General features: G+C 40.8%; 1 protein-coding gene across 4 annotated transcripts in view; it reads right to left on the reverse strand.

Moving 5' to 3' along the window:
• Nucleotides 1-25537, reverse strand: part of LDB2 (LIM domain binding 2) — a 167225-nt gene that overhangs the window by 76809 nt on the left and 64879 nt on the right. For all 4 annotated transcript variants that reach the window (XM_063310250.1, XM_063310248.1, XM_063310249.1 and 1 more), the window contains exon 2: nucleotides 20004-20106. In XM_063310250.1, coding sequence (XP_063166320.1) covers nucleotides 20004-20106 — 103 coding nt within the window. The remainder of the gene's footprint in view (nucleotides 1-20003; nucleotides 20107-25537) is intronic.

Here is a 25537-nt window from a genome sequence, read left to right on the forward strand (position 1 = left end):
TTAACTTTAATCAGTTTTCATTTTCACAGTCTCTGCAAGGAGATGTTGGCTACCACACAAGAAGACCTATAAAGAAATTCAAATTATAATTCTGAAATGTAGTTAGAAATACTACCTTGCTATGATTCTACAAATACTAATATGGAATTAGGTAACTAGTAAGTTTTGATTATGTGGTAAAATTCCATTTTCCGGTGCAGCAAATGTTCGTATTTGAACGGTATGAAATCGAAGAGTTACAGCTGTGGTGAGCTTTAATTGACACTTGCAAAAAGGTTTGAAATTCTGAAGTGAAAGTGGAATAAATAAACTATACACATTTTCTTCCTCCCATGAATCAATGTATTTTTCCAAGAAAATCTACCTTAGTCCCAGGGTGTGAATATTTAGAAATGCTTTGTGTCCAAATCCTGAGATATACAAGAGTTTCATCTGGAAATACCCGGAGAAACTAGGGAGTACAGACAGGTACTCTTAGCACCTTGCTCATGTAATATTTAAGACAGTCATACAATTTTAATTTTTCTTTTCTTTTTTGCCTCAGAAAGCAAGTGTTCCCTGCTCACCACGTCATGGCAGAAAAGAGAAAATAAGTTCCCGTTAGTTTGAAATGTTCTATTCCTTTTTTGCCCCAAAAGAAGGAAAACACTGTGAACTTTGCTTTCCTTCCATCCCTCCATCCTATCTAAATTTATAGACTTCTTTCTTTGACCTGGACATTTTTAGAAGCAGCATGCAAACCATCTGTATGATTAACAGGATGTAAGAGAAACTTAATATCTAAAGCTAATCACTGAGTATTGTAGAGCAATTAGTGATGTTCCTGAACTTCTGCATTCCAAATCAAACTGAATAGCAGCGTAATCTCCTTTCTCATTTGTAAAAAGAGCCTGCTGCATACGGAGTTCGGTATTGGCTGCTAAAATTGTGAGGAGTAAAGCACACGTAAACAGGAGTGATAGCCATCTTTCTTCTTATGGAATCATTTAAAGGTTAGATCAGTGTTTCTCAACCTTGGCAACTAGATGTGTGGACTTCAACTCCCATGCTGGCTGGGGAATTCTGGGAGTTGAAGTCCACACGTCTTCAAGTTGCCAAGGTTGAGAAACACTGCATTAGATGCTTTAACACCTCTATAGCTTTGATAATGCAAACAATACAGTAAATCAGGCAGAGGGAACTGCTTATGAGAAAGGGATATGTACTTGTTGCCCACTTTGGGGCATTTTCTTCTTTTTTCATGTATATATCTGAACAGCTAGATTAGGCTGGTTTGCTTCAGCCTGGGTTCAGATAGGCCTCCAGTCTTAACTGCCTGACAACTTTCTGAGTGACTGGAGTGAAATCATGTTAGGGCTGCTAGATCTGGACTGCACCAATCTAGATAACCACTGGATGGAAGCCCAGAGTCAGTTTTCTGTGAATCTTTCCTGCCATCTAGTGGCTCCCCAGATCTGGTAGCCCTATAGAACTGAAGTGGATTGTCCGTCCTGGAGCAATGAGGCACAGCTTCAAACTCACCTGGGCTGTTCATTCCCTTTTAGCTTGCCCTATCACGTGGGCCATCTGTCAACAAAAATGGCGGTGGACTTTCCCTGCTATCTGTTTTAGTGACTGCCTCATTTTGGCCCTGACCTGATGGCTTTATTTAAAACAGCCAAGGTTGTATTGTATGTGTGGTTCATCATCCTGAAATCTTTTGGACTAAGGACAGGTACTAAACCTTTAAACAAAGGACCACCAAACACACACTAGCCACAGGACACACTTCAGCTCTAATTTCTTTCACTGCCTTGCTTGTCTCCTATCTTTTTCCAAGATTCATTCTTGACACCACTAAAACATGCTCTGTCCCACACCCTCTCATCAGCCTTCTACCCTTTTCTCAACCTCTAATAATAAATAGTGCAATCAGTCATGCTTTTCCATCCATTCCTTTTCCATGTTTACACATTAACAGAATTATCCTTAAGCCACATATCTGAAAAAACTGACCTTTCTCTGACCAGATGGCCATGAACAATCACCACACGTGTTCCTTCTTGGGTCACCGTATGGCCCAGTCACTTTTCTATGCTCTTTCGCCTCCTTTCTACCCATCCATTGAGGTCACCTAGCAGAATAAGTTTTTCCTCTGGACTGTATTTATTCAGAATATAGCACGTTTTCCCCCAAACATTTTTTTCCATAACATGCTGCTATCAATACGCTATGGATTCACACAACTTAGATGACAACAGTTCATACCTTCCGAGATACATTTTAGTCCTTTCATTCATCTACATCTTCTCTTCCCTGCATCTGTTCATAAATTCTAGTCCACAGGATCAGACCTCCTTCATTCTGATCTATTACAGCCTTTCCTTTTCTCTTAGTTTCACAAACACACAACTTATATATTTTTCTTTCTTTTTATCCATTAATTCATACTTAACATTTACTCCTCTTGCATGTCAAGTGGTACCTTCCATATGCCATGATCAGCACCAGATGGGTCAGTAAGTATCAGTCTCTGGCATCCATCATGGCTTTGGTCATTTGAGGCTTTCACACAACACTTTTGAGCAGGACAGAAAGAGAATACACTAGATTCCCAGCTTTGATCCTGCCATTGCCACATAAAACTTTCCCTGCTAATAGATAGGACAGTTTCAACACACTTTGACTTTTGTGGCACGTATGCAAAGGAAATCCAGTTTCATTTTTATTTACCACAGTTTATGTGCCAACTTTGTCAGAAGATTCTGAGCAGCTTACAAAATCCTGTACACAATAGTACGGTTAAAAACAGCAAGCACCGCAAACAAGCAAACGGTCCATAACTATTTCAGGTATACTTCCTCTGTTCTAGGCAAATGTGTAAGAAGATACTTTTCCACTTAATATTTTTTTTCCACTCTGAACATTCCATTACAGTTTTCTCTCTCATAAAACAAACAAAAAATACACAATTTATAAACTTCTGAATCACCTGGGTCACCTCTTGAAGTATCACCGATTTGATGATAATTGGTTGGGTTTTTTGGTATATTCCATCACACACACACAAATGAAATATCAATTAAATAACTTAGAGATTATGATAGGGTTTCTTTTTAAATAGATAGAAATACTGGTATAATATACATCCACACATTCAAGTAAGTAATGTTTTAGGATACACACACACACACACACACACTGATACATAATTATGTACATATAATTTCCACACTAAGCGTTTAATCAATACTTTAATCACCAGCAATTAACGAAAAATTGTGAACCGTATTATTTGTGGAAGAAAGCTAAATCCACTTTTCCAGTGCTAATTTCAAGGGTTAATTATTGTAGCTTTTTCAATGCAATCATTTCTACTAGTTTTTATTTTATCTGCCAGAGCCTCCAATAGGCTGTGATTTGCGTAAATTAAACTAAATGAATTCTCTGGGTGACTAAATTATTCCACTCTGATTTTGCTTATTTATTTATTTCAAACATTTCAAGATTAGGAGTAGCTCAACAACTTGATGGGCAGTTCCTACAAGTCTGGAGTTTTACCGCTGAGGTGGCCCTGCTGGGATGACAAACTTAGCTGCTGACATTCTAGCTAAGGAGAAGAACACATAAAGGCCGAATGTCTTTCCTGGTCCTTCCTGTGACATGGCATTGCTCTGGGGGAAATGTGTACCTTCTGCAACACATTCGGTCTCAGCAATGTCAGAAATCTTTCAAAAAAAGAACCCAAAATGGTTGTTTTATCAGAAAGGTGCGACGACCTCCAACTTCTCCCACTTTCTTCAGAAGTACTAGCTGCTGTCTGGAACTGATCCTGCCCTAACAAGACAGATGAAGTAGGAACCCTTTTGTACACTGAATCAGGAGATTCAACTGAGAAGTGGGCTGGCCTCGCAGAGTTTGGACTTTGATGAGTTTTAAAATTCTAGTTATTTGTAAATCTGCCTAACTAGACTGCTATCTGTGGCAGGAGAATGCTTTATGTAAGCATGGATTGCCTTCTGGTTATGCCCAAATGGCCACTCTACAACAGAGTACCTTTCTACTCATCATATGTGCCGTGCTGCTACTTTCCAGGGCTTTCCATGTAAGAAGAGAAAGAGTGTACATGATCCAACACTCCAGACACAAGGAGTCCATCCAAAGCACTGTGGAGCTCACCCAAAGCACCACCTAGTTCATGCTTTCAGTGCAGGCACATGCATTTTTCCACAAGCTATGCTGAATGTGGGCAGAGAATCTGCAGGTACGGTCCTGTCTGCACACATACGCAATCTAGTTGACTTTGTGAAGATTTGTCCCGCACCTCTTGGAAAGCAAAGGATGCTCGTTCGCTTGACTAAATAATACTGAATATATAATTGGCTTATACACATTACTGGAAGTTCAAAATAATAACATAAATAAGCATCACCGATGGCACTGGGTAAAGGTGTTCCTAGAGCACATGTAAGAGATCAGATTAGGTGGAAGAGAGGTGTTGGCAATTAGCAGATAGCAGTGCAAGAAAAAAAATCATATTTAGATGAGAGAGCGAGGAAATTATAGGGGTCTTGGTGATGAGGTGGTGTCAGCCCCACTAGGTAGACCAGACCAGGAGGTCAACTCCACAGGGTAGCCAAAACTACTTTTACTGAGATTGGCTCTAATCTTGCAGAATCTCACAAGTCTGATGGTGCTGAACCGCCTCCCCCTTCTTATACTCATGTGAATTAGGGAAGTATCTTTCTGTGTCAGTTCTGAATGCTATCTCATTGTTCTGGACTTAAACAATATTTAAACCCCTCTTGCCTATGTAACAGTTCTTGCATATTTCCATCAAGGTTATCTTCCTTAGTCTTCACGGTATGTCATCAGCGCAGAACTGGGTTCAAAACCAAGATCAGGCAGCTGCTTCCTGCATGCCCTTGGCCAAATCACTAACACTCACAGAACCCTAACTCCAGGGTTATAATATGGACCAAATCATGGAAATCACCTCCACAAGTTGAAAGAAAAGTGTGGGGAGAGGGGGGAGCAGAGGGGGGAGGAGAGATCAATAAACAATAATAAAGGTCCACTATAGCATGATATAAGGTAAGGAGAAGAGATAGGAAAGGAAGGAAGGAAGGAAGGGACTTATTAATCACAACCCAGTATCTTCTACAGTCTGTCTGTCTGTCTGTCTGTCTGTCAAAAGGACTTTGTGGATTCTTAGGATATTCTTGTAGGTAAGATGGATAAATGCATCAGATCTTCAAAGTAAGCCAAGTCAAGGACCAGACCCAGCAGGGATTTTAGGAATACTCTTTACTGTAGTTAGGTAGAATATCAGAATCTTGAAAGCCTGTCCAAGTTTCTCTCTGCCCACCTTATTCCAAACAAAATCAAGGTGGAGTTATTTTGAGTTTCTTTCTCATGCCTTCCTCTTTCAAAAGACCCCCTTTTAATGCTTTGCTCTTTCCTTCCCTTTTCCAGCTCTAATTTCTTCACAAAATATGAGCTGGATGGTACAGTGATCCCAGTGGGTTTCCAAGCAGAAACAACCTCACCTGAAGGTGCTCATCTCTATCATCCAGCAGAGAAGTTCTGAGTTGGATCCCAGGGGATCGTCCTCTGCCAAGTGCTATTTTATAAATGAGGTAGAGGGTGGAACAAAAGAGATGCTTCTCAAATTTGCAGGTGGCACCTAGCTACTAGGATTGCTAATACTTTAAAGGACAAAAATCCTGATTCAAAATACTCACTAGGAAGAACAGTTAAAGAAGATGACATGTTTAGCTTGCAAAAGAGAAAATGGAACAGAGATATATTAGTGGTCTACAAATATCCAAAAGGCTGTGATGTATAAAAGGGGGCAGACCTGTTCTTTCAAATGGAGAAATCAACAAGGGCCAACGCACTGAGTTTCAAAGGAAGGAGATTCAGGCTGAATACTAGGAGGAACGTTCTGATGTAAGAGTGGTGGCCTGTTTACCTAAAACTGGTGGACTTCTCTTCACTGGAGATTTTCAAACAGAGGTTGGAAAACCTTATGTCATGGGTGGGTGAATGGATTCCTGTCTTGAGTCATTCATAAAAGTAATGATTCTCATGACACTTCCCCAGGATTAATTTTAACAGTTTGAGGGCCTGAAATGGGACCAGGGTTGGAGTCTGGATGACAGATTTTACATTTGTCCATGTATATTCATAAATAAATAAACCTTCCATGTGGGCAAAATAGAAGAAATACTCTTCTGCATCACACCAGTTTCCCATATTTGCTGTCCAGGTTTTTCCTGAAAACCTGGAAACAGGGAATGAAAGCAACATTATTCTCCAATTATTATTCTCCAATAACTCCAAAATTGGCTGCATTTGGGGACACTCTAGGACCTTCCCAGTGCCACTTTCCTTGGAAGGGCTCAAGGGAGGCATGATGTTCCATTTGCTCAAAATTAGGGGAAGACAAATATACAGTATGTTTGAGTTCCCCACTTTACAAGAGACTTCTTACCTTACATCTGTGGATATCTGCAGGTTTTTGTTTTTAAGGCTAAGGCTGAGTATTTTAAGGCTACTTGCTATTTTTATTCCTTGGAATGTTGTGGACCTCATGTTGATCTGAATACTGAAGAAATGAAGAGTAAAGGTGTGCAAGATGTTCTGAGTTTGAAACAGGTGTCCCAACCTAATTGGAGGTGTTCCAAATCTGAAACAATCTGCTTCAAGCTTGAAATGTTTTAATGCCAGTAAAAATGTGACCAGAGCTTGGCTCTGAGACTTCTTGGGCCATTCAAAAAGAGGACAGGGACCTCTCTCTTGATGCTGTCTGAGAGGGTAGGCAGGGCATTCAGGAATAGTTTGGACAGGTTGACATGATGGACCGGGAAAAAAGTGGCAGAATCAGGGCTGAGCTAGAAGCAGGTAATAGCAGGAAAAAGGTGGGACAGGTTTGGGGAAGAAATTTGCAGTGCAATCTAGCATAGGTAGGAGGAAGCAGAAAGGCCATCCATGTTTATAACCTACAAGACATTTTTAAAAAGAGGACGGAAGTGAGTGGTGGGCATTTGGATCCTGTGTATTGGAATGTGCAATTTGAGAGGAAGAAAGATTTGAATAAGAGGCAGACCACCGAAGGTCCAAGACGTGCCTTCAAACCTGGCACAGTAGTTTGCAAGGCAAATAAAAACAGTACAGCATCCCAGCCAGAAACTCTTTTTCCAACTAGCCAAGCTCAGATTGAGAAAGGGAAGGAGTAATCTGGAGATTCACATGAGACTCAATTCAGGAATCTGTTGAAAGGACTTCATTTCAAAAAATTCACCTCTGAAAACATTCAGAACTCAGTGCAACCTTGAACTGATCAGGTCTGTCCCTGATCGGCAGGGAGACAGCAGTCTGCAAACAATTGCTATTATGTTGTTAAGCATCTGGACAACATTATCAGTACTATCTGGAGTTCCTCTACATTATTCTGGTTGCTAAACATTTGGAGAACAACCAGCAATAGCTGGGTTGCTCCATATTATTCCTGTCGCTAAACATCTGCAGAACAATCGGCATCATATAGGGTTCCTCTGTTCCTACACATCTGGAGAATATCAAGCAATATCTGGGATATTTGTGGCATGTGACTGGGAAGGAAAATGTTCCATCACTAATTATTTCACTGGGGTAGGCAAGACCACATATTTGCAAAAGACTTATGAAAAAAAAGTTGATGATACCAGAGATTGCTTGATGGTCTCAATTAAAATTAGAATAAAAATAATCTTCCTGAGTTGCTTGTTTCTGGAATTTTGTCACTGATTTCACCAGACAAAAAGTCTTGAGTGTTCCAACCAGAAATCAAGTACATATTATCATAGTCTGACAGTTTTCTTCACAGATGCTCTGAACTGAACTGTGCAACAGTAAATAGAAATTAGGAGAGTACTTTGTAAATAAACTGCTCTTTTTATCAATCAAACAATATAAGCATAATGACTTGAAATTTGCAGTTGTGTTTTGTTTTTACAGAACTTCAAACTGAATTATTTCAGCATGTTTGACCGTTGAACTTTTGCACCAAGATAGAAATCATTTAGAAGAGCAAATACACTGCTGAAACATTTAATTTTAATAGGACACCATAAACCCTTATTTAAACTGTAACTGTGCATTAAAATTTGAGTGTCACAATAAATTAAAATCACAGCTTTTCAACTGCTCATTTTAAAATTAACCAGTGAAAGGCTATGCAGATTTCAAGAGGTAGCACATCTAAAAAGGTAATAAAGAAACAACCTGATTGAATTAAGAGAGCCCCATGAAAAAGTCTCCGTTAGTCTTTAATCACTCAATCTTTCTAGGAAAGTTCAAAGGGAAGGCAATCTGAATGACACCGCACCGAAATTAGCATGGCAAAGGACTGTAAACTCCAGCAGAAAAACCAGCCTCCATGTAGGCCAAACCAAACCATAGCAGTTCCCCTCGCTCACAGCAAAGCTCCCCATATCCACCTCCTCTCCTTGTGGCCATAACGCTTTCCACAGGCATCCGGTAGGCGGCATATTGATGACATCCAATCTGCACCCTTTCTGCCATGACATCCAGGCGCCTAGGACCCCTCCACTTGCCCCCTTGCCTTCTCCCCCAAGACAGAGCTGAGGGAGGGGCCCAAAGCCCGTTCAATCATTCTGAAATGCATGTTTCTGAAGCTCCTGGTTTTTATCCAGCGGAACAGGGCAGGCGATGGGTTCCCAAGCCGCACGCAGGGAAATTAAATAAATCTTTGCAAAACACAAGCTGCATAATCTGCTGTATTTCATTCGGTCTTTATCCTCAAAATCCCAGATCTTTGTTTAAACTATGAACTGACTATAAAAATCACCTCACTGCTCTCCCCTTATTATCCTTGGGCAAATCAAATGAAGCCTTTGCAATAAAGCCGATCAACCCGCGCACTTGCGTCCACGCGTGCGCCCCCCGCCCGGCCAAAGAAAGCTGCTGGAGTCTAAAAAGCAGTTAATGCATCTAATACTTTCCTCTCTCCAGGGAGCACTGTTTCCAGGGAAGACACAAATCCTTGGAGCTGGATGCATACCAACCCTCACGCTTGTTTGGACTAGGGATGTCTTAAAATAACAAGGAGTGAAGACCTCTGGCATTAAAATTGATTTTTGTTTTGAGCATTACTCCAGGAAGTGGCAAGACAGTAAATAGCTGAAGCAAATATTTATATTCATTTAATTCTGCACGTATCATCCTCCGGTTGGTTTTATTTGTATTTGGATGCCCTTTCTGAAGATGCAGCAGATCCTGTAAGCTCAGGTGAGATAAAAAGGTTGCATTCATACATGAAAAATGAGAAGCATGGTTCCAGGGGCTTGCTGATATTACAGCCTTAGGGAAATAAGGCCATTTTAGTTGGAAGTCTGTACACACCAACACAACAAGAGTGCTGGTCTAGCTTTCATTCACCTTTTGAACCTGCTTTGACTTGGATTCTGCTCTAACCAGTTGGATGAGTTGGCATGAGGACAGATTTTCTTTCCAGGATAGCATCCGTAGGCGGAGAGGGCAGAGGGAATGGCCTTGTAGGACATAAGGAAGGGCCCCCAGGAAGGCAACAGTCAGATAAGAGGAACTTAAGCCCAGGCCAAGAAAATAACTTGAGAAAATGTCTTGGACAGGCCCCTCACTACCTCACACGAAGATAAAGGGAGGGAGGGAGGGGGAAAGCACATTCAGACTGGCATGATTGATGTCAGCCCTACAAGACTAAGAAACCAATGCCATGGAGGTCAGGACTACTTGCAACAGCTACAGTAACAGAATCTTGCAAGTCTGAGTGTGCTTCTCCCTCCCTCCCTTCCGTTATCTTCGTGTGAACTAGGGAGGGGCCTGTCCGAGACATTTTCTCAAGTGGGTTTCTTCTTCTTGGTAGCGGTCGTTCCTCCTGTCCTTCAAGGCCATTCCCCCTGCCCTCTACAGTAGGAGTACCAGGGTGTGCAGTGGCTTTATCTATCATCCATCCATCCATCCATCCATCCCGACTTCATTATTGTTAAAAATAACTCAAGGCAGCAAACACACCTAATACTCCTTCCTCCTTTTAAGTTAAGTTAAGGTGTTGGACTAGCAGCAGACAGAGCTTACTTACTGAAAACTCACTGGTGACTTTGGGTTACGCAGTCTTCCTCAGCCCAACCTACCTCATAGGAAGGCAGTTGTGGGAAAACGGAGAGGAAAGATTACTGCTATTCTTATCTTAAGTTCCTGGAGGAAAAATGGGATAACATCTAGTCAAATAAATAAAAGAGCACTTAGTGATTCATGAATTCAACAGCAGACATCAGAGGGAGCCTTAATCCATGTTGGAACTGGGGGGCAGGGGGGTGGGAACTGGCCGCCTATTTTCTTTTAGGTATGTGAGAAAACCATTATTTCTTAACAACAGGCACCCATTATCAGCCACAGAAGCAAGGATACTTAGCAAAAGTGATCAGAACAAAATGCATCCATAGAGGCTGGGAGTGATATCATGTACCTCGTGACATCACTGGGCAGATGGCTTGAATGGTATAAATGATGCAATGGCAATCGTTTACAAATCTATCTATCTATCTATCTATCTATCTATCTATCTATCTATCTATCTATCTATCTATCTATCTCAATTACATCATGATGCCTGGGACATCCCCAGAGCTTCTTATGGACACCTATGCCATCCTCCAAGAAAGGAACATCTGCCTTGCCTCTTGCCCTCTGTCTTGTAAAAAAACTACTCTGACCTTTTGTTATTGAAGCTCATGTTGTTATTATAAGATTGTTCCAAATTGTTTGTTTGATGGGGAGGCTATAAATTGCTTCTTGCAGAGAATATATTCCTGACACTTCTGAATGCCATTTTCTTGTGCTTCGTCTGAACTCTTCTGGGCACGATGTTTACGGAAAACCAGTATATGGAAAACTGAGTACAATTTCAACTTGTGCATCCGGGGAACAATTCGTGTCATCTAACTCAGCTCTTTCACATTTGTCTTTTCATTGCTTGCAACATTTCAAGACTCAGTGCAGGTTCAGCCTAAACATGAAAAGTTCTGAAGCCAACGCAAACCTTTTATCAGCAGTATTTCATAATTTTAATGAGTGGAGCATCACTTGGCAGTAGACAAGAAATTGATAACACGAGGTAGTTTCTTGAAAGAAGCAAACTGTTCACTCCCCTCCCCTCCGAAAATCAAGTTACAAAACTCACACGCTTAAGTTATTGCTGATGTGCTCCAGGGGTGGATCAGGAACGACAGGAACAAGCTTCTATCAGAGCAAGATTAAACACACAACTGCCAAAGATTTATTGTCCACAGACAAACTGAACCTTTTCTTATTTTTATACAGTCACTTCAAATAAATGAGTAAGTAGATAAAGCAGAAGTGACATCAGTGTAAATGGATATGATAACAGAAGGTGAATTAGATTTTGTCTTTAGCAACACTGGGAGTGCAAGACAAGAATCTTGGCATGGTAATTCACACTTGTTAGGCTAATTTCCAGTGGGCTTTTGCCAACAGCATCTCTTGCACAACACAAGATTGATGGAACATGAGTGCATGCTGCACGTGGGGTTTGAAAGAATTAAAACTAGCCTCCACAGAATCAACAGCTTTATATGATCTGAATGTTCCTTATACAGGTCTGTACGAATGTTGTGCAAGGGCTTGAACGTAAGGAAACTGTGACAGGGATCAAACGTTCTGTCCCCTGCATCCTGGTTCCCCCGCGGAGTCACACTTCAAGTCCACCTCAGCTGTAGAAGCTCATTGGGTGACTATCGGCCAATGACTCTCTCACAGCCCAACCTACCTTGTAAGGTTGTTGTAGTGATAAATATTAAAAGAGCAATCCCTTTGAATGCCACCTTGAAAAAATGGCATGATATAAATGCAAAAATAAACCAGTAATCAATCTGAACTGGATCTCTGTTGTACACCATCCAGAGTCATTTTGCTTGAGTTGGGTGGCCCTATAAATCCATGAGATGATTGATAGATAAATAGAGAGAGAGAGATGGAGATGGAGACGGAGACAGAGATGGAGAGAGATCAGACTCTGCATGACCCTGTTTCACTGCACGCCAAAACACGATGCAAAGCCTTTGGGAGTGGGGAGGGGGGGCAGCTGGTACTACTGCACCAGACCCTACAGCTAGAAGGGTCCTGTCCAAGTATGATTCCAGAATTTGAAAAAGTCAGATAGATCTAAGCAGGAAAACTAATCCATTGAAATTCAATCTCATAACTCTGTTTGCCTTCCCCATATTTATTTATTTAGAACATTTATTTAGCTGCCCACCTTATACCAAACTCTGGGTGGCTCCCAACCAACAGTTAAAACAGCATCATTGTGCAATTAATATATACATATACCTATTAAAACCACAAATGGTAAAAACCTGGCACCCTAGCTAAACTTTCCCATGCAGTCCATCACGAAGTCCTCTCATCCATCTCACCCTATCCCAGGGCTTGGGGGAAAAGCCAGGTCTTCAGTGGTTTTTGGAAGGCTATGAGGGTGGGGCCTGCTGAACGTCAGGGGGAAGGAAGGGTGTGCCACAGGGCAGGGGCTGCCACAGGAAAGCATGCTTCCTAGATCCCATAAGATGGCCATGTTTAAGGAAAGGGACTAGGAGCATGCCCACCTATCTGATCTGGTAGGATGGGTAGATATCCTTAGGGAGAGGTGGTCCTGCAGATAACCTGGCCTTGTGCTGTGTAGGGCTTTAAAGGTAATAACCAGCACCTTGAATTGCACCTGGAGGGAAATCGGGAGCCGGTGCAGCTCACACAACAAAGGTGTGACATGGGTAAACCTAAGGACATCCATCACTGCATGCGCTGCTGCATTCTGGACCAGTTATAGCTTCCGGGTGGTCTTCAAGGGCAGCCCCATGTACAGCGCATTGCAGTAATCCAAATAGGAAGTGACCAAGGCACAAGTGACCGTGAGCAAGACTGGTTGTCATCCATTGGGTGGCCAATGGAGGAAAAGGGGGAGCCCAAAGCAACATCTGGCCCCCAGGCTTCTCAGAGTCTTAAAATGTGACAGCCACATACACAGTTGCAACCCAATTCCTTTCCACTTGATTGCACGCACACAGGGAGGGATGTGACAATATTTGCATGGAGTTTGCTTTTCCTGCAAAGGGTGCTTTCCTGTGATCCCAATAGACACCAAATCCTACTTCTATTCTAGGAGGTGCCATAAGTATAAATTTTCCCGTTTCTCTTGGATTCTCTCTTGTATAGCAGGTGTTTTTGCAGCAAGAATTAGATCAGTGTTTCTCAACTTTGCAACTTTAAGATGTCTGGACTTCAACTCCCAGAATTCTGGGAGCATGCTGGCTGGGGAATTCTGGGAGTTGAAATCCAGACATCTTAAAGTTGTCAAGGTTGGGAAACACTGCTCCTCAAGACTCAGTCAATTATATCCATATATGAACAGTGTCTAGATGATGCAAAGAAATTTCGGTCAGAACTTTTTTTAATCAATGAGTTGAATTAACCCTTAATTTTATGGCTGAACTTTAATCTTGCTAACTGATCCAGGCCCTGCCAATGCTCAGTGCAACTCCTTAAGGTGATTCAACTCCTCCTCCAGTTTGAGTCAGCTTGGACGTATCCCTACTTTTTTCCTTGGCAACAATACAGAAGTAGTTTACATTGCTTTCTTCTGGGGTGCTGCTTCAACTTCTTAATTTAATATTTAATTCAATTTATTTATACCCCTAGAACTTCCTGGTGAACTCTCCTGGTCAGCTTTCTTGAGATCAGCCAAGGCTGGGGAAGTGCAACTTTCATCATTGGAATTCAAATGAAAGCATTTCCCACAAAGCTAGAATCTATCCATGAACTGTGACTAATTCATCAGAACACCTTTCTGAGAAGAAACTTGTAGGTTCAGCTAATTGCACAGGTGTCCACAAGGTGTGGTCAAACCAGGCAAGATGGTGGCCATGGCAGTGTGAAGCAGTGCACATAAAAACTAGGTGGAGCTTTGATTGCACTATTGCGGCCACCATCTTGCCTTTTTTGACCATACCCTGTGGATACTTCTGGTTATTGAGAAGTCTGCTCAAAACTGTTTGTAGTCATGTGCTGTGGTGGTTCCATCTGGAGGGAGCTATTTCACATATATACTAGTATTTGTAGAGGCTTGTGTGTGTGTGTTTTTAATTATATACCAATGCTTGAAAACTAAGAGGAGGAGAACAGAAGTCGATACGGATGTTTGGATGATTGCAAGAAAAGTTGATACTCTGAGACTGCACTTAGAGAATGATCCCCAGAACTCAACTCTCTTGCAATCCTTGGAAGGCTATTTCACAATATATTGAATTTCTTTTTTTTTTTACTGAGTAACCTGCCTTAAATGCCAATAATTTAATTGTGTAGCATGACTTGAGTGAGAGCATCTTTGAGAGCATAGATGTTTCAGCAAGCTTTTTTCCCCCTTTCCCCTTCCTTCCTTCCTTCCTTTTTGGATACAGTAAAATAAAGCTATTTATTCATGAATAATCATGGAAAACGGGAATTCATTTTAGATAATACAAGGAATGGAAAGGCCTAGCGATGGTCACTCCTGCTCCTGCTGGACTGCTGTAATTAGCTCTGCCTGGGGCTGCCTCTGAAGATGACTCTGAAGCATAACCCATGCAAAATGCAATGGCCTGCCTGGTAACAGGAACAGCTGTTACAGCCAACTCACATCTGTCTTGCAGAGTTGTGTCATTGCTGGTTTGCTTCTAAGTGCAATTCAAGGTGTTGATTATTATCTATAAGACCTCCTGTGGCTTGGGACCTTGGTATCTTAGGCACCATCTACTCCTGCCTGCCCAACGCAATCCAACAGAGTAGCATCTTGCAAATTCCTGCTTGCTGGAAGGTTAAATGAGGTGGGGGGCTGGGAGAGATCTTTCTTCCTCCCCCTCTGGAACAGCTTGCCTCCTCTCCCAGCAGTGCAAACATCTCCTTCCTTGATGATATTCAGGAAACTGAAAATTCTGCTTTTTCATGGAGCCTCTGGGGAGCCAAGAGTGGGGGCTGATGATGGTGTTTTTCCCATTAATTAAGAGAAGAGTGTTAGTGTTATGAATACAAAGCTCTTATGGACAATTTATTCATTCAACTGATCACCTGTTTTGACAATTTGGTCATCAAATATTCATTTATTGACCACCTTGGGTCTCAAAGCTGAAGTGGCATAGAAGCCTGCTGCTAATAATAAAATAACAGAAAAGCATGGGTTCTGCATAGGCTGTAGGAGTGCAGGGCGGGGAACCTGTGACTGTGGGCATCTCCTGTTCCCAAGGTAGTCTACCTTGCTGAGCATCGATGCTGAAAAAGGGAGTGGGAGACCTAAGCCATGCTTGGGGAATGTTATTGGTGGAAGAAGGTAGCAGTGTTTCTCGACCACAGCAACTTTAAGAAGTGTGGACTTCAGCTCCCAGAATCCCCCAGGTCTGGGGAATTCTGGGAGCTGAAGTCCACACTTCTTAAAATTGCTAAGGTTGAGAAACACTGCCTTAGCTTGATTAGATTTGGTTGGCTGGGAGAATCTAGTAGTAACCTTTAGAAAAATAAACAAGATGGCTGGACTTATCATTTGATTACTGCAAAATGCAACTGCTAAAACTGAAAAGGCTTGGGAAAACTTTTTCTTTTATGACTTTTAAAGGCATCAGCTTTATACACACACAGACGGCAGAGCAATTATCTCTAGACGTGGCAAAAAATGGGAGCAGGCAGGATAACGGGGAACACAAAGAGACTAGCCTCAGAATGTGGAAAAGGAGGAATTATTCTGCCATGTGGTAATTATTGAGTGATGTTTAATTATTGGGACTTAGCCTATGCATGGAAACAGGAGCAATTTATTACTTTAGGTAAATGTAATTTTCTTTTGAAGAACAAGACAAAGGAAGCGAGATAACCATTTTGTCAAGTAGCAGGGCCAGAAAATGAGTGACAGAGACTCACAATGATTTTGTCCAGTGGTATAAGTGGGCACAAAGAGGACGTCAGACAGTTGGCACACAATTCTTGGAAATCCTGGGGTTTATGTCAGACTCGCCTGCAAAAAGGTATCTGTCCTGCTTCCAGAAAGTCCTTTTCCACTGCAAGATACATTTGGTTTGCCACACATGCTTTGTTTTTCAAATTATAAAATATAACCATTCAGTGCCCTAACCTATTTCTATTGGTATTTTTCACAAATACGATGGAGGGGCATAGATGCATTTTTGTAAGACAGGAACATGACCTGGCCATGTCTTTCAGTGGATCAGCAATACTCACTGACTTTGGTTCAGATGGAGAAATGATTAGTGAAAGTTTTCTCTGAGCTCTGGACTCACAAGCATATAGGCAAAAACCTGCTGGAAGGATATGAAAAAATAGCAGGTTGACTTTAAAGGGAATGATTAGTAAATGGGAACCTTGCTGGTATGTACCTCTGAGGACTGTTTATTCTTCCTTGCATTCACTGAGGTATCTTAAGCAAGAACTTACACTGAACGCAGCAAAGGCAACAGCCTGGAACCCACCCACTCAGAAATCCCACAAAGGAAGTGAGAATTCTGAGTGAATATGGAGCAACTGGCCCACATGCATCTCTGCGTTTCTCAAAGAACTGCCAATAATAGTTGGGCAAAACAATCCTTCTCCAACAGAGAGAAAGTAATTCTCACACTTTGTTGTTATTGTTATCCATTCAATCGTGTCCAAATCTCGGAGACTGCCTGGACAAGTCCCTGCAGTTTTCTTTCAGCATTTTTCAGAAGTGGCTTGCCCTTGCCTCCTTCCTAGGGCTGAGCGGGAGTGACTGGCCCAAGGTCCCCCAGCTGGCTTTGTGCCTAAGGCAGGACTAAAATTCACCGTCTCCCAGTCTCTAGCCTGATGCCTTAACCATGACACCAAACTTGCTTTACTTTACAGAAGCATAATTTTGAGAACTTTACACATAGCCAAAAAGGGGTGGGGCTTTGATCATATGGTTGCAGGAGCCATTTTGACTTTTTTGACACCACCCCATGGATGCCCCTGGGGGAGAACCTCAAGCAGGAATAAAAGGATCATTCATGTGAAGTCAATAAAAATTTCTAATGCTGCCCAGGTTGGCATTTTCTGGATTATAGTAAGAAGCTCATAATAATGAAATCAGTAATGTCTTATTCCATGTTTAACCATGGAAGGTCAATTTAGCACAAGTGTGATGGAATGCCATGTGTTAGAAATGAATTTGTAAAAACAAATGTTTCAAAACTGATTTGTTTATCTAACATCAATTGGATTATCTTCAATTCTTCCCTAAATTTTAATTCCCACCTTAACAGGCATTAGTGAACATGGATGCAAAGCTTGTCTTTTCTCCCCCTCTTGATTCACACACTTTTCTGCTTTGAGATTAACATCTTGCAAGACACTTCTACTTCTGGTAGTAACTAAAGTCACTGTTTCACTCCCGTGTGTTTAATTCATTTTATCAGTTATCTTCAGGTATTTACTTGACAAGGGCTCTCCGGTTCTACTTTGAACACCATTTAAAAAATTATTGTTGACAGAATTACTATGTCTTCCCTTTCAAGTGATAACTCTGTAGAGGCTTTCAAATTGCAGCCTGTAGCCAAAACTGGTTGCAGCTGATCTGTCCCAATTAGATGAGTCAACTTGTCAGATATCAAATTTGTTAGTTGTTTTATCAGTCGAAGAGGCATAGATATATCAGTGAAAAAGCAATTAACGTCCAGTTAGATTGGACAGGGCTACATATGAAAAGATTTGTCAAAGATGGGGAAAAAAGCATTCCTGTTGTCACAACTAATTTCTACAGACTGCACAAATGACTAACTGGGGTGAGTTCAGCAGGGAGCAAGTCTGTAAGCCTGAGCTTGAAGTGAAAGACTTCAAAGTGTTTGCAAGTGTTCTTGAAAACTGGGATTAAATGGTTGTGTTGCTTGGCACAGCTGCTGTCTCTCAATCCAGATACAATAGTGGGTGCGTTTGGGGTTGTGTGATAGCTGTGTCTTTCTTCAAAGACAAGGAGTCTTGCAAGTGTTGTGTATGCTCCCTTGACTGATAGAACCTGCTTTTCCCAGGACTGCCCTTGAAGTCACTCTGGAAAGTCCACCTGGCCCAGAATGCAGGATTAGCATTCTCAACCAGCGTTCAACCCCCAGGAGCCCTTTAGGTTCATGAATGTTCCTGGTTGCCAGTTGTTTCACAAACAAATCTCTTCTGCTATTGCTACAAATAGTGATTTCCTACTTCATTATTTTTATTGGACTAGCTTTCTCATGCATGCTATCTTCATTTTTCTTATGGAACTACAGAAATACAGAAAGTACATGCTTTAAGATAAAGCAAATAATAGGTTTTGGGTCAGTAGTCAGTGAGTAGATAAGAATAAGAGAAATGTTATTTCTAGATACTAGTACATATAAGAACATATGAACAGCCCTGTTGCATCAGGCAAAGGTCCTTCGCTATTTCTCACAGCAGACAACCAGATGCATCTTAGGTGCTCATAAGCAGGAGATGAAAATACATCCTTCTCCCACTACTGTTATTCTACAATTGATATTTTGAGGTTTGCTGCCCCCAAATTGGAGTCTTTGACTGATAGCCCTCAATAGACTTCTCCTCTAGAAATTGATACAAATTTCTTTTAAAGATCTCCAAACTGGTGGCCAACACATTGTCTTACGGGAATAAATTTCACAGGTTATTTATGTGATGTATTACAGTGCTCTTTCTTTTGCCACATAATAGGAAAATATTGAAAAGCAGAGATGGCTGGCCTACCACAAGCAAGAAGCAAATCATTTGATACCAATAAACTATGGTTAAGGTCCACTAAGGACCTCCATCCATCTCAGAAACCCAGACAGGAAAGTGGTTCTAGAGTAGCTTCATGTATGTCATGTAAGACTGGGAGTAGACAAATGGGTTTAGCGTGAATCCTGCTTTAAGACTACAGGTTTTACAAGCATGCAAGAATCCTCCTATTTTTATATGTTGGGGAGTCTATGAACTGACTCTTGAAGACCATCTCTGAACAACTGCTCAGAAGCATAAGACATGCATTTAGTTGACTGCACCAGGAACATCTATTTTCCTTTGCGTCAAGTAAGTCATAATTTGCCATTATTTGAGGACCAGGATGAGAAAGCGTCAAAGGAACCATGGCAAGATTATACCTTATAATGAAATATAAAAATTCTGTGACTGAAACTTTAAGAGAGCCAATTGGCCTATGGAACTATTCCAGGAAACAGCCTATGACCTCTCCCTCCCACTTAGAGACATTCCTAATTTCTTCTATTCTTGTCAGAAGTAGCCCTGAAGCCATTTTTTCCCACATAGATGCCTGCCCAAAGATCCTTCAATCCCCAAATAAATGGTATATACCTGAAGTTATTCTCCTTATTCAGATCCAGACTGGATGGTTTGGAAGGGATCATTTCATTTCATTTTTACCATAACCTCTAAATTTGGTCAGAAGAAAAGTGTCATGACCAACATAACACAAAGCTGAAGGAGGACTTATATATCTTCATATTTTATTATTCAAATGTTATTACCGCCCATCTCCCCCAAAAGAGGGACTCTGGGCGTGTGTGTGTGTGTACGCTATATATATATATATATATACACACACACACACACACACACACACACACACAAATATTATATATATATATATATATATATATATATATATATATATATATATATATTCATTCTGTGTGTGTGTGTATGTGTATGTGTTTATATGTATGTATGTATGTATGTATAGTTTTTATCTTTGCTGTAAACCGCCCAGGGTCTCCCCTTCAGGAGGAGATGGGCAGTGGCTAAATTTAATAAATAAATAAATATTCATATATATATGTGTGTGCGTGTGTGCGTGCGTGCATGTATATATATCACTTCATCACCAATCGGTTTCGGCTCTGCCACAAGCTAGTGGAATCATTAAAATATATTTGTTCCCTTACCGTATCGCTTTGGTCCATCTTCCAAACAAAAGGAAAGTGTTAAGGTTGCATCATCTTCAAAAAACTCCGTAGCAAAGGCATCCCACCACAGGTTGTCACTGTCCTGAGAGAGAGAGAAAATGTTCTTTTAACCAGGAAAGGTACAGTCTGATCTTTTAAAACAATATCTGTTTCTTTCTAAATAATCTCAAGGAAGGGTAATTATTATAAATTAATCAGTCAGGGGCACCTGCAATGGGAGGGGGAGTTAAAGACATCAGATGGGACTGTGCAATCAAAGACACCTCATGGACAAACAAGGAGTAAAACTTTGACCACACAGTCGGGGCCCCCATCTTGACTTTTATGACACACCCACACCCTGGACATCCCTGTTAATAATTAAGAATGCCCTGGATCTTGGTTGTATCTCATTTGCTAACATATCAAACAAATCTCTTTCAAATAATAGTTTTATATTAAATAACCACTTGGTGGGATAAATGGAGGTGTGCAGTAGATTTCCCCTCCAGTTTCCGTTTATTACCTGAGCTTTGCCTTATCAGGCAACGCCCTGAGCCACATTTTCAATACATCAAAAAGGAAGGTAGATTTTCCCTATTTTTGCTCAAGCATTAGCCCTGCTCAGGACCATGATCCTATTTTCTCATTCACCACAGCAAAAGATCAGGCTGTCAAGTAGTGAAACATTGATTCATGTGGGTTTTTTTTAAAGAAATGCTAAAGATAAATACCATGGACCTCAGCTGCCATACTTACCATGCTAATATAAACGCTACACTACAATGACACTTCAAACAGTGTGCAATATCTAAAAATATTACCCTAGAACAAGCGATATGACCATCTATTTCTATAAATACTGGCACCTAGCCTTGCTTCCCAAGAAAGAGACATGCAGAAGATGGGGCGCAAAATCACAGGCAGCTCGGTCAGGCAGAAGTAAAAACCAGGCTTTGCAGATACATCAATAAATCAATCCTCCCTCCCTCCCAAAATTATATGAGGGAGAACCAGCACGACACACAATGCATTCACTGAATTCGTTTTACATTTACAACACACCACCCCATGCACATTGTGTGTCTGTTTGCATGTGGTGGAGTGGAATGACAACGTACGCTTCATCATGAAAATTAACTAATTTGTTGCAGTAGAGCAGTGACATCACCATGGCTTCTACCAGACACCTCTCCTTTTCTACAACAACATGTTGTTGACTCCCAAGTAGATGTGTTTAGCGTCACAACAGTAGAAACCAACTCCATGTCATTCCCATTGTTATTTATTTATTTATTTATATTTTGAATTTCATCACTGCCCATCTCACTCAAAGAGCGACTCTGGGTTATGATGGTACTATGATCTAAGTTAAAGTGAAACTTCAAACACTTAAAATGTTTTTTAAGATCAACTTCAAATTACCCTTAAGTCTTATGAGTTTATCCTTGAGATCCAAAACAAGGGCAAAACTCTGCAAAGGAGCTAACAGATATTGAGGCATACTTTTTTTTACAGAATTGTTATTATTCTGAATTAGAATGTTAAAATCTATTTTAACTGTACTAAAGTTTTCAGCATGTAAATTAGCGTAGTCTTCTTATGGAGTTGCTTTGCAAGAAAATCACCCACCAAACTACGTATTTATTTATTTACTGTCCACATTTCGACCCTGCCCAAATCAGAAACTCTTGGTGGATTACATAGAGTATAAAACCAAATCAAGCACTTGAAAATGATCAACCACTGAAATGTTAATCTACCACACAGAATGATTTCAGGAACAAGTTGTGTTTCTAGAAAACAGAAGTAAATCATTCCAGATATTTTACATCGGGAGCGGCTAGGGAAATATGGATGGCACCAATGAATATTTTGATCTTGGAGCTGCCAGATTTTAATGTTTTTGGATCTTCCCATAATATTAAAGGAGATTTGCAAAAATCAGTCAATTGCTGAACGACCTCTGTAAGAACTGAAACTCAACTGGATTTCTGTTCAACTCATATGTTTATTGCTTTTATTTATAACTCAACATTCTAGGTGCAGTAAATTGTAGAAAATACATTTATGGCTTCTTTGTATGGAATCCACGCACATGCCCTTATGTCCACAGAAACCTCTCCATTTTCTGTTACAAGCTGAACACTAGCCAAGATTTTTAATCAGTTCTTTCCTCATGTTCTAAATCAAGGGGAAGAAAAGTGAAGCTAACCACATGCATATATGTGGAGTACAAAGTAAATATATATTCCCAATTAAAATGACACATTCTGATATTTGCTACAGAGTGAAACTGTATGCATAACTCCCCCCCGCCAAAGTATAATAACAAGAGGGAAAAAATGATTTTTGAAATTCCCCATTTTTAAGAGAAAGAGTCGAGGCTGCCCCAGCCATCCTTAACTTAAGCACTGACAGGTTACCTGGGATTTTTGGCAGAGTAATTATTTTCCAATTCAGCAATAATGAGATATTTCCATGACAACCCTTCTTTCACATTGCACTCATGCTCTCCAACACTGAAATAATGGACAAAAAAATTAATACTTTGAAAAGTACTTTAAAGATACATTTAAAGCACAGGACAAAAGGAAGAAAAAAAAAAACAGGAGAAACTCAACAGAAGAGGAATGACCAGTGACCATTAAACCCACTAGAAAATTTTTAAAATTCCATGTTAATTTCCCTTCCTGTTTTCTACCAAGACCTATCTTCAAACAAAAAATCCCTTCAAGAGTTTTTAAAGGAATACTGGATTTCATTGTCGCCATTTTCTGGAAGACCTGGAGGCTAGAAGATATAAGCTTCTGTGAGGTTCTCTACTCTTCATTGGTTTGTTGGTGGTAAGCTATAGATTTCTATCCAGTTCACTCCTTCCCCAAATTTTACTCCTTGCCACCATTTGCTGCTTAACATCAAATGTTAATTCTTGGCCACAGTCCAACTATTACCATTGGCAACAACTGGTGGCTTTAAAAGGGAATGTGACTCTGCAGGCATATCAAACCAGCTGTGGGGGGCCAGAGTGAAAAAGATGAGGCTCCAGGCCAACCAACCATTTTTCCCCTTCTGCACAGGAGCATTTTAGAAGCGTTTGTGTTTTTATGCCAATGATTGTTTGTGTTCCTCAATTTGTTTCTTTTAAATTTTTAACTTATCTGTAATGAAAGTGCCATATATTCCTGTAGATAAGATAGCGCTGAATTTAATACGCCCACCCCACTGGAAAGATTAGACAAAACCACCACAAAAACTGCTCTATCTCCTCTTTAACCCACTAAGCAAATCTAGGGTGGCCCCGCCATCGTACAGATCAAGTGTTTGGGAAGAAACCTATTTGAAGCAAGTGGGGTAATCCCACAGGAGATGCTTCCCACTAGAGGAAAAAGCATGTGGCACTACCAACTTGTAAAACAAAAGAAAAAAAAGAGATCAGGGCCTATTTTTGTGTCTTTCATTTTGTTTCATTTTGATTTTTTAGGACATGCTGATAGAGGATGACAGGAATTATTTTGGTCCAACACATTTGGAAGGAATCTGGTTGTGAAAAAGAATTCAGCTTCCTAGGAACTTAGCTTTGCAAAAGACAAAGTTAAAAGAAAGGAAAAATAAGAACAAGAAGGTCCCTTAAAACCACCACCACCAAGTGGCTGTGATCATTTTTCCTGCTTGCTTCGCTCTGCAACTTCCTTGACAAGACAGAAGCCATTTCCAGAATGCTGGCTTTAGTGAAGAAGAAAGGAGCCATTCAAGGTGATCCCCTCTGCACTGTGAACAAGGGGTCACCTGGCCTCCATGGCTGTGGGAAAGAAAGGGAAGAGGAAATAATATTCTGGGCTAGCTAATTAAATCTGCAGCTAATGTGAAGGAAGTGAGTGGGACAGAGAAATAACTTCCTGAGCTCAGAAAATGATTAATTAGTAACACCAAGGGATGGGGCAAAGGAAAGACTTTTTTTTAAAAGGCCCTCAAATTAGCCACCCCACAGGCTATGGTCTCTCGAACAAGCAAATGCAATAGCATAAATCAAACTACTTCCTTCCTTCCCCAGATGATACAGAGATGACATAGCAGGGTTCCTCAACCTTGGCAACTCTGAGCTGTGCGGACTTCAACTCCCAGAACTGAACTGTGGACAAACCCTGTGATACCGGATATGTGCCACTTTGGTCCGTTCAGCTGGCATCATTACTTGTTTACAATGCTAAGGCTGACAAAGAGAAAGAAGTGGTTTCTTCCTCTCTTACTTCCAAAATGGGAAGCAAAGAATACTCCACAATACATTCTTCCTTCTGTTTTTACTACCTTAGAGAAAAGCACCCAGTTTTCCCGTTTAAATTTTGTCCTCTTGTTTCGACGGCCTTCCCCCAGAATTAACGCATTGCACACGCAACCAGTGCTAAATCCTGCTTCATTTAAAAATAGTGCTACCACACAAAGTAACTAATAGATCTTTTTTTTAGAATGGGAGAAATCATCCAGCCCTTGTCACCCAGATGAATTCCACCTTCACTTCCCGGCTTTTGCATCTCATGTCCAGAGTGAAGATGGCGTATTTTTATTTCAGTATACACCCAATTTCAAAACACTCAAGGCTGTGCACGCTTTAGCAAAGATAAAACCATCCACAAATCAATATAGGGGAAAATGATGATGAAATAGCTCAGGTCCGCCTTCTGTAAAAGCAAAGTCACAACATCTGCAAGTGTTGAACACCAACTGCAATTCCATTTATGGCTTTCAGAAGTCTGATCAGCCTGGACCAGGAAGTGCTTCTGTAGAAGCTCCTGTAACGCTTTCTCCTAGTATGCTCTATGAGGGGCTGCCTTGAAGATGGCACCTTTGTTGTGGGTTTTGTCCAATTATCATAGAATTGGAAGGAGACAAGTAGGGCATCAAATCAGAAAGCCATTGGAGAGGTGAGAGACTTGTTTTATATCGATAAAGCCCCCACAACCCATTGCAATGGTCTCTACCACAGCTGCAGAGCAGTCAAATGAAACCACAGGGATCATAACCCACAGTCCAGAACTTTGCAATTGTATGTGCAGCTGAAGTAAAGATCCCTTTTCACTCAGCTATCAAACTGTTTACAGTTCATCCTGCCCTTGGGGAACAGTCAGTATCATTAAAGCTAAAACTGATCACGTTTTTTCTATCTGTCTGGCTGTATCATAATATGAAAAGGTATCTCGGAAGCTTAAAGGAAGGTTTTTGCAAGTTGAGAGCTGGGCCCAATTTTTTGCTTTGTATAATCCACTTCATATTTCACGCTGGTGCCTTGGGCTTCTGAGAACACAAAATACGTGGGTCCAAGCTCTCAAATCCACTGCCGAGCAAAGAAAAGTTGTCAAAACTCTGCTAGTGATGTTCTTCTAGTTACAGATACAATATTACATAAAAAAGGATGTCAGGGAAATGGTTTCTAGACTACACTGCAGAATAAAATACGCTCAGAACTACAGAATGACTGCCATGTGGGAAGAAGGATGAGATATATATTCTACCAATAAATAAAACGAATCTCTCTG

The sequence above is a fragment of the Candoia aspera genome, chromosome 8 (assembly GCF_035149785.1).
Source record: "Candoia aspera isolate rCanAsp1 chromosome 8, rCanAsp1.hap2, whole genome shotgun sequence".
NCBI classification, from domain to species: domain Eukaryota; kingdom Metazoa; phylum Chordata; class Lepidosauria; order Squamata; family Boidae; genus Candoia; species Candoia aspera.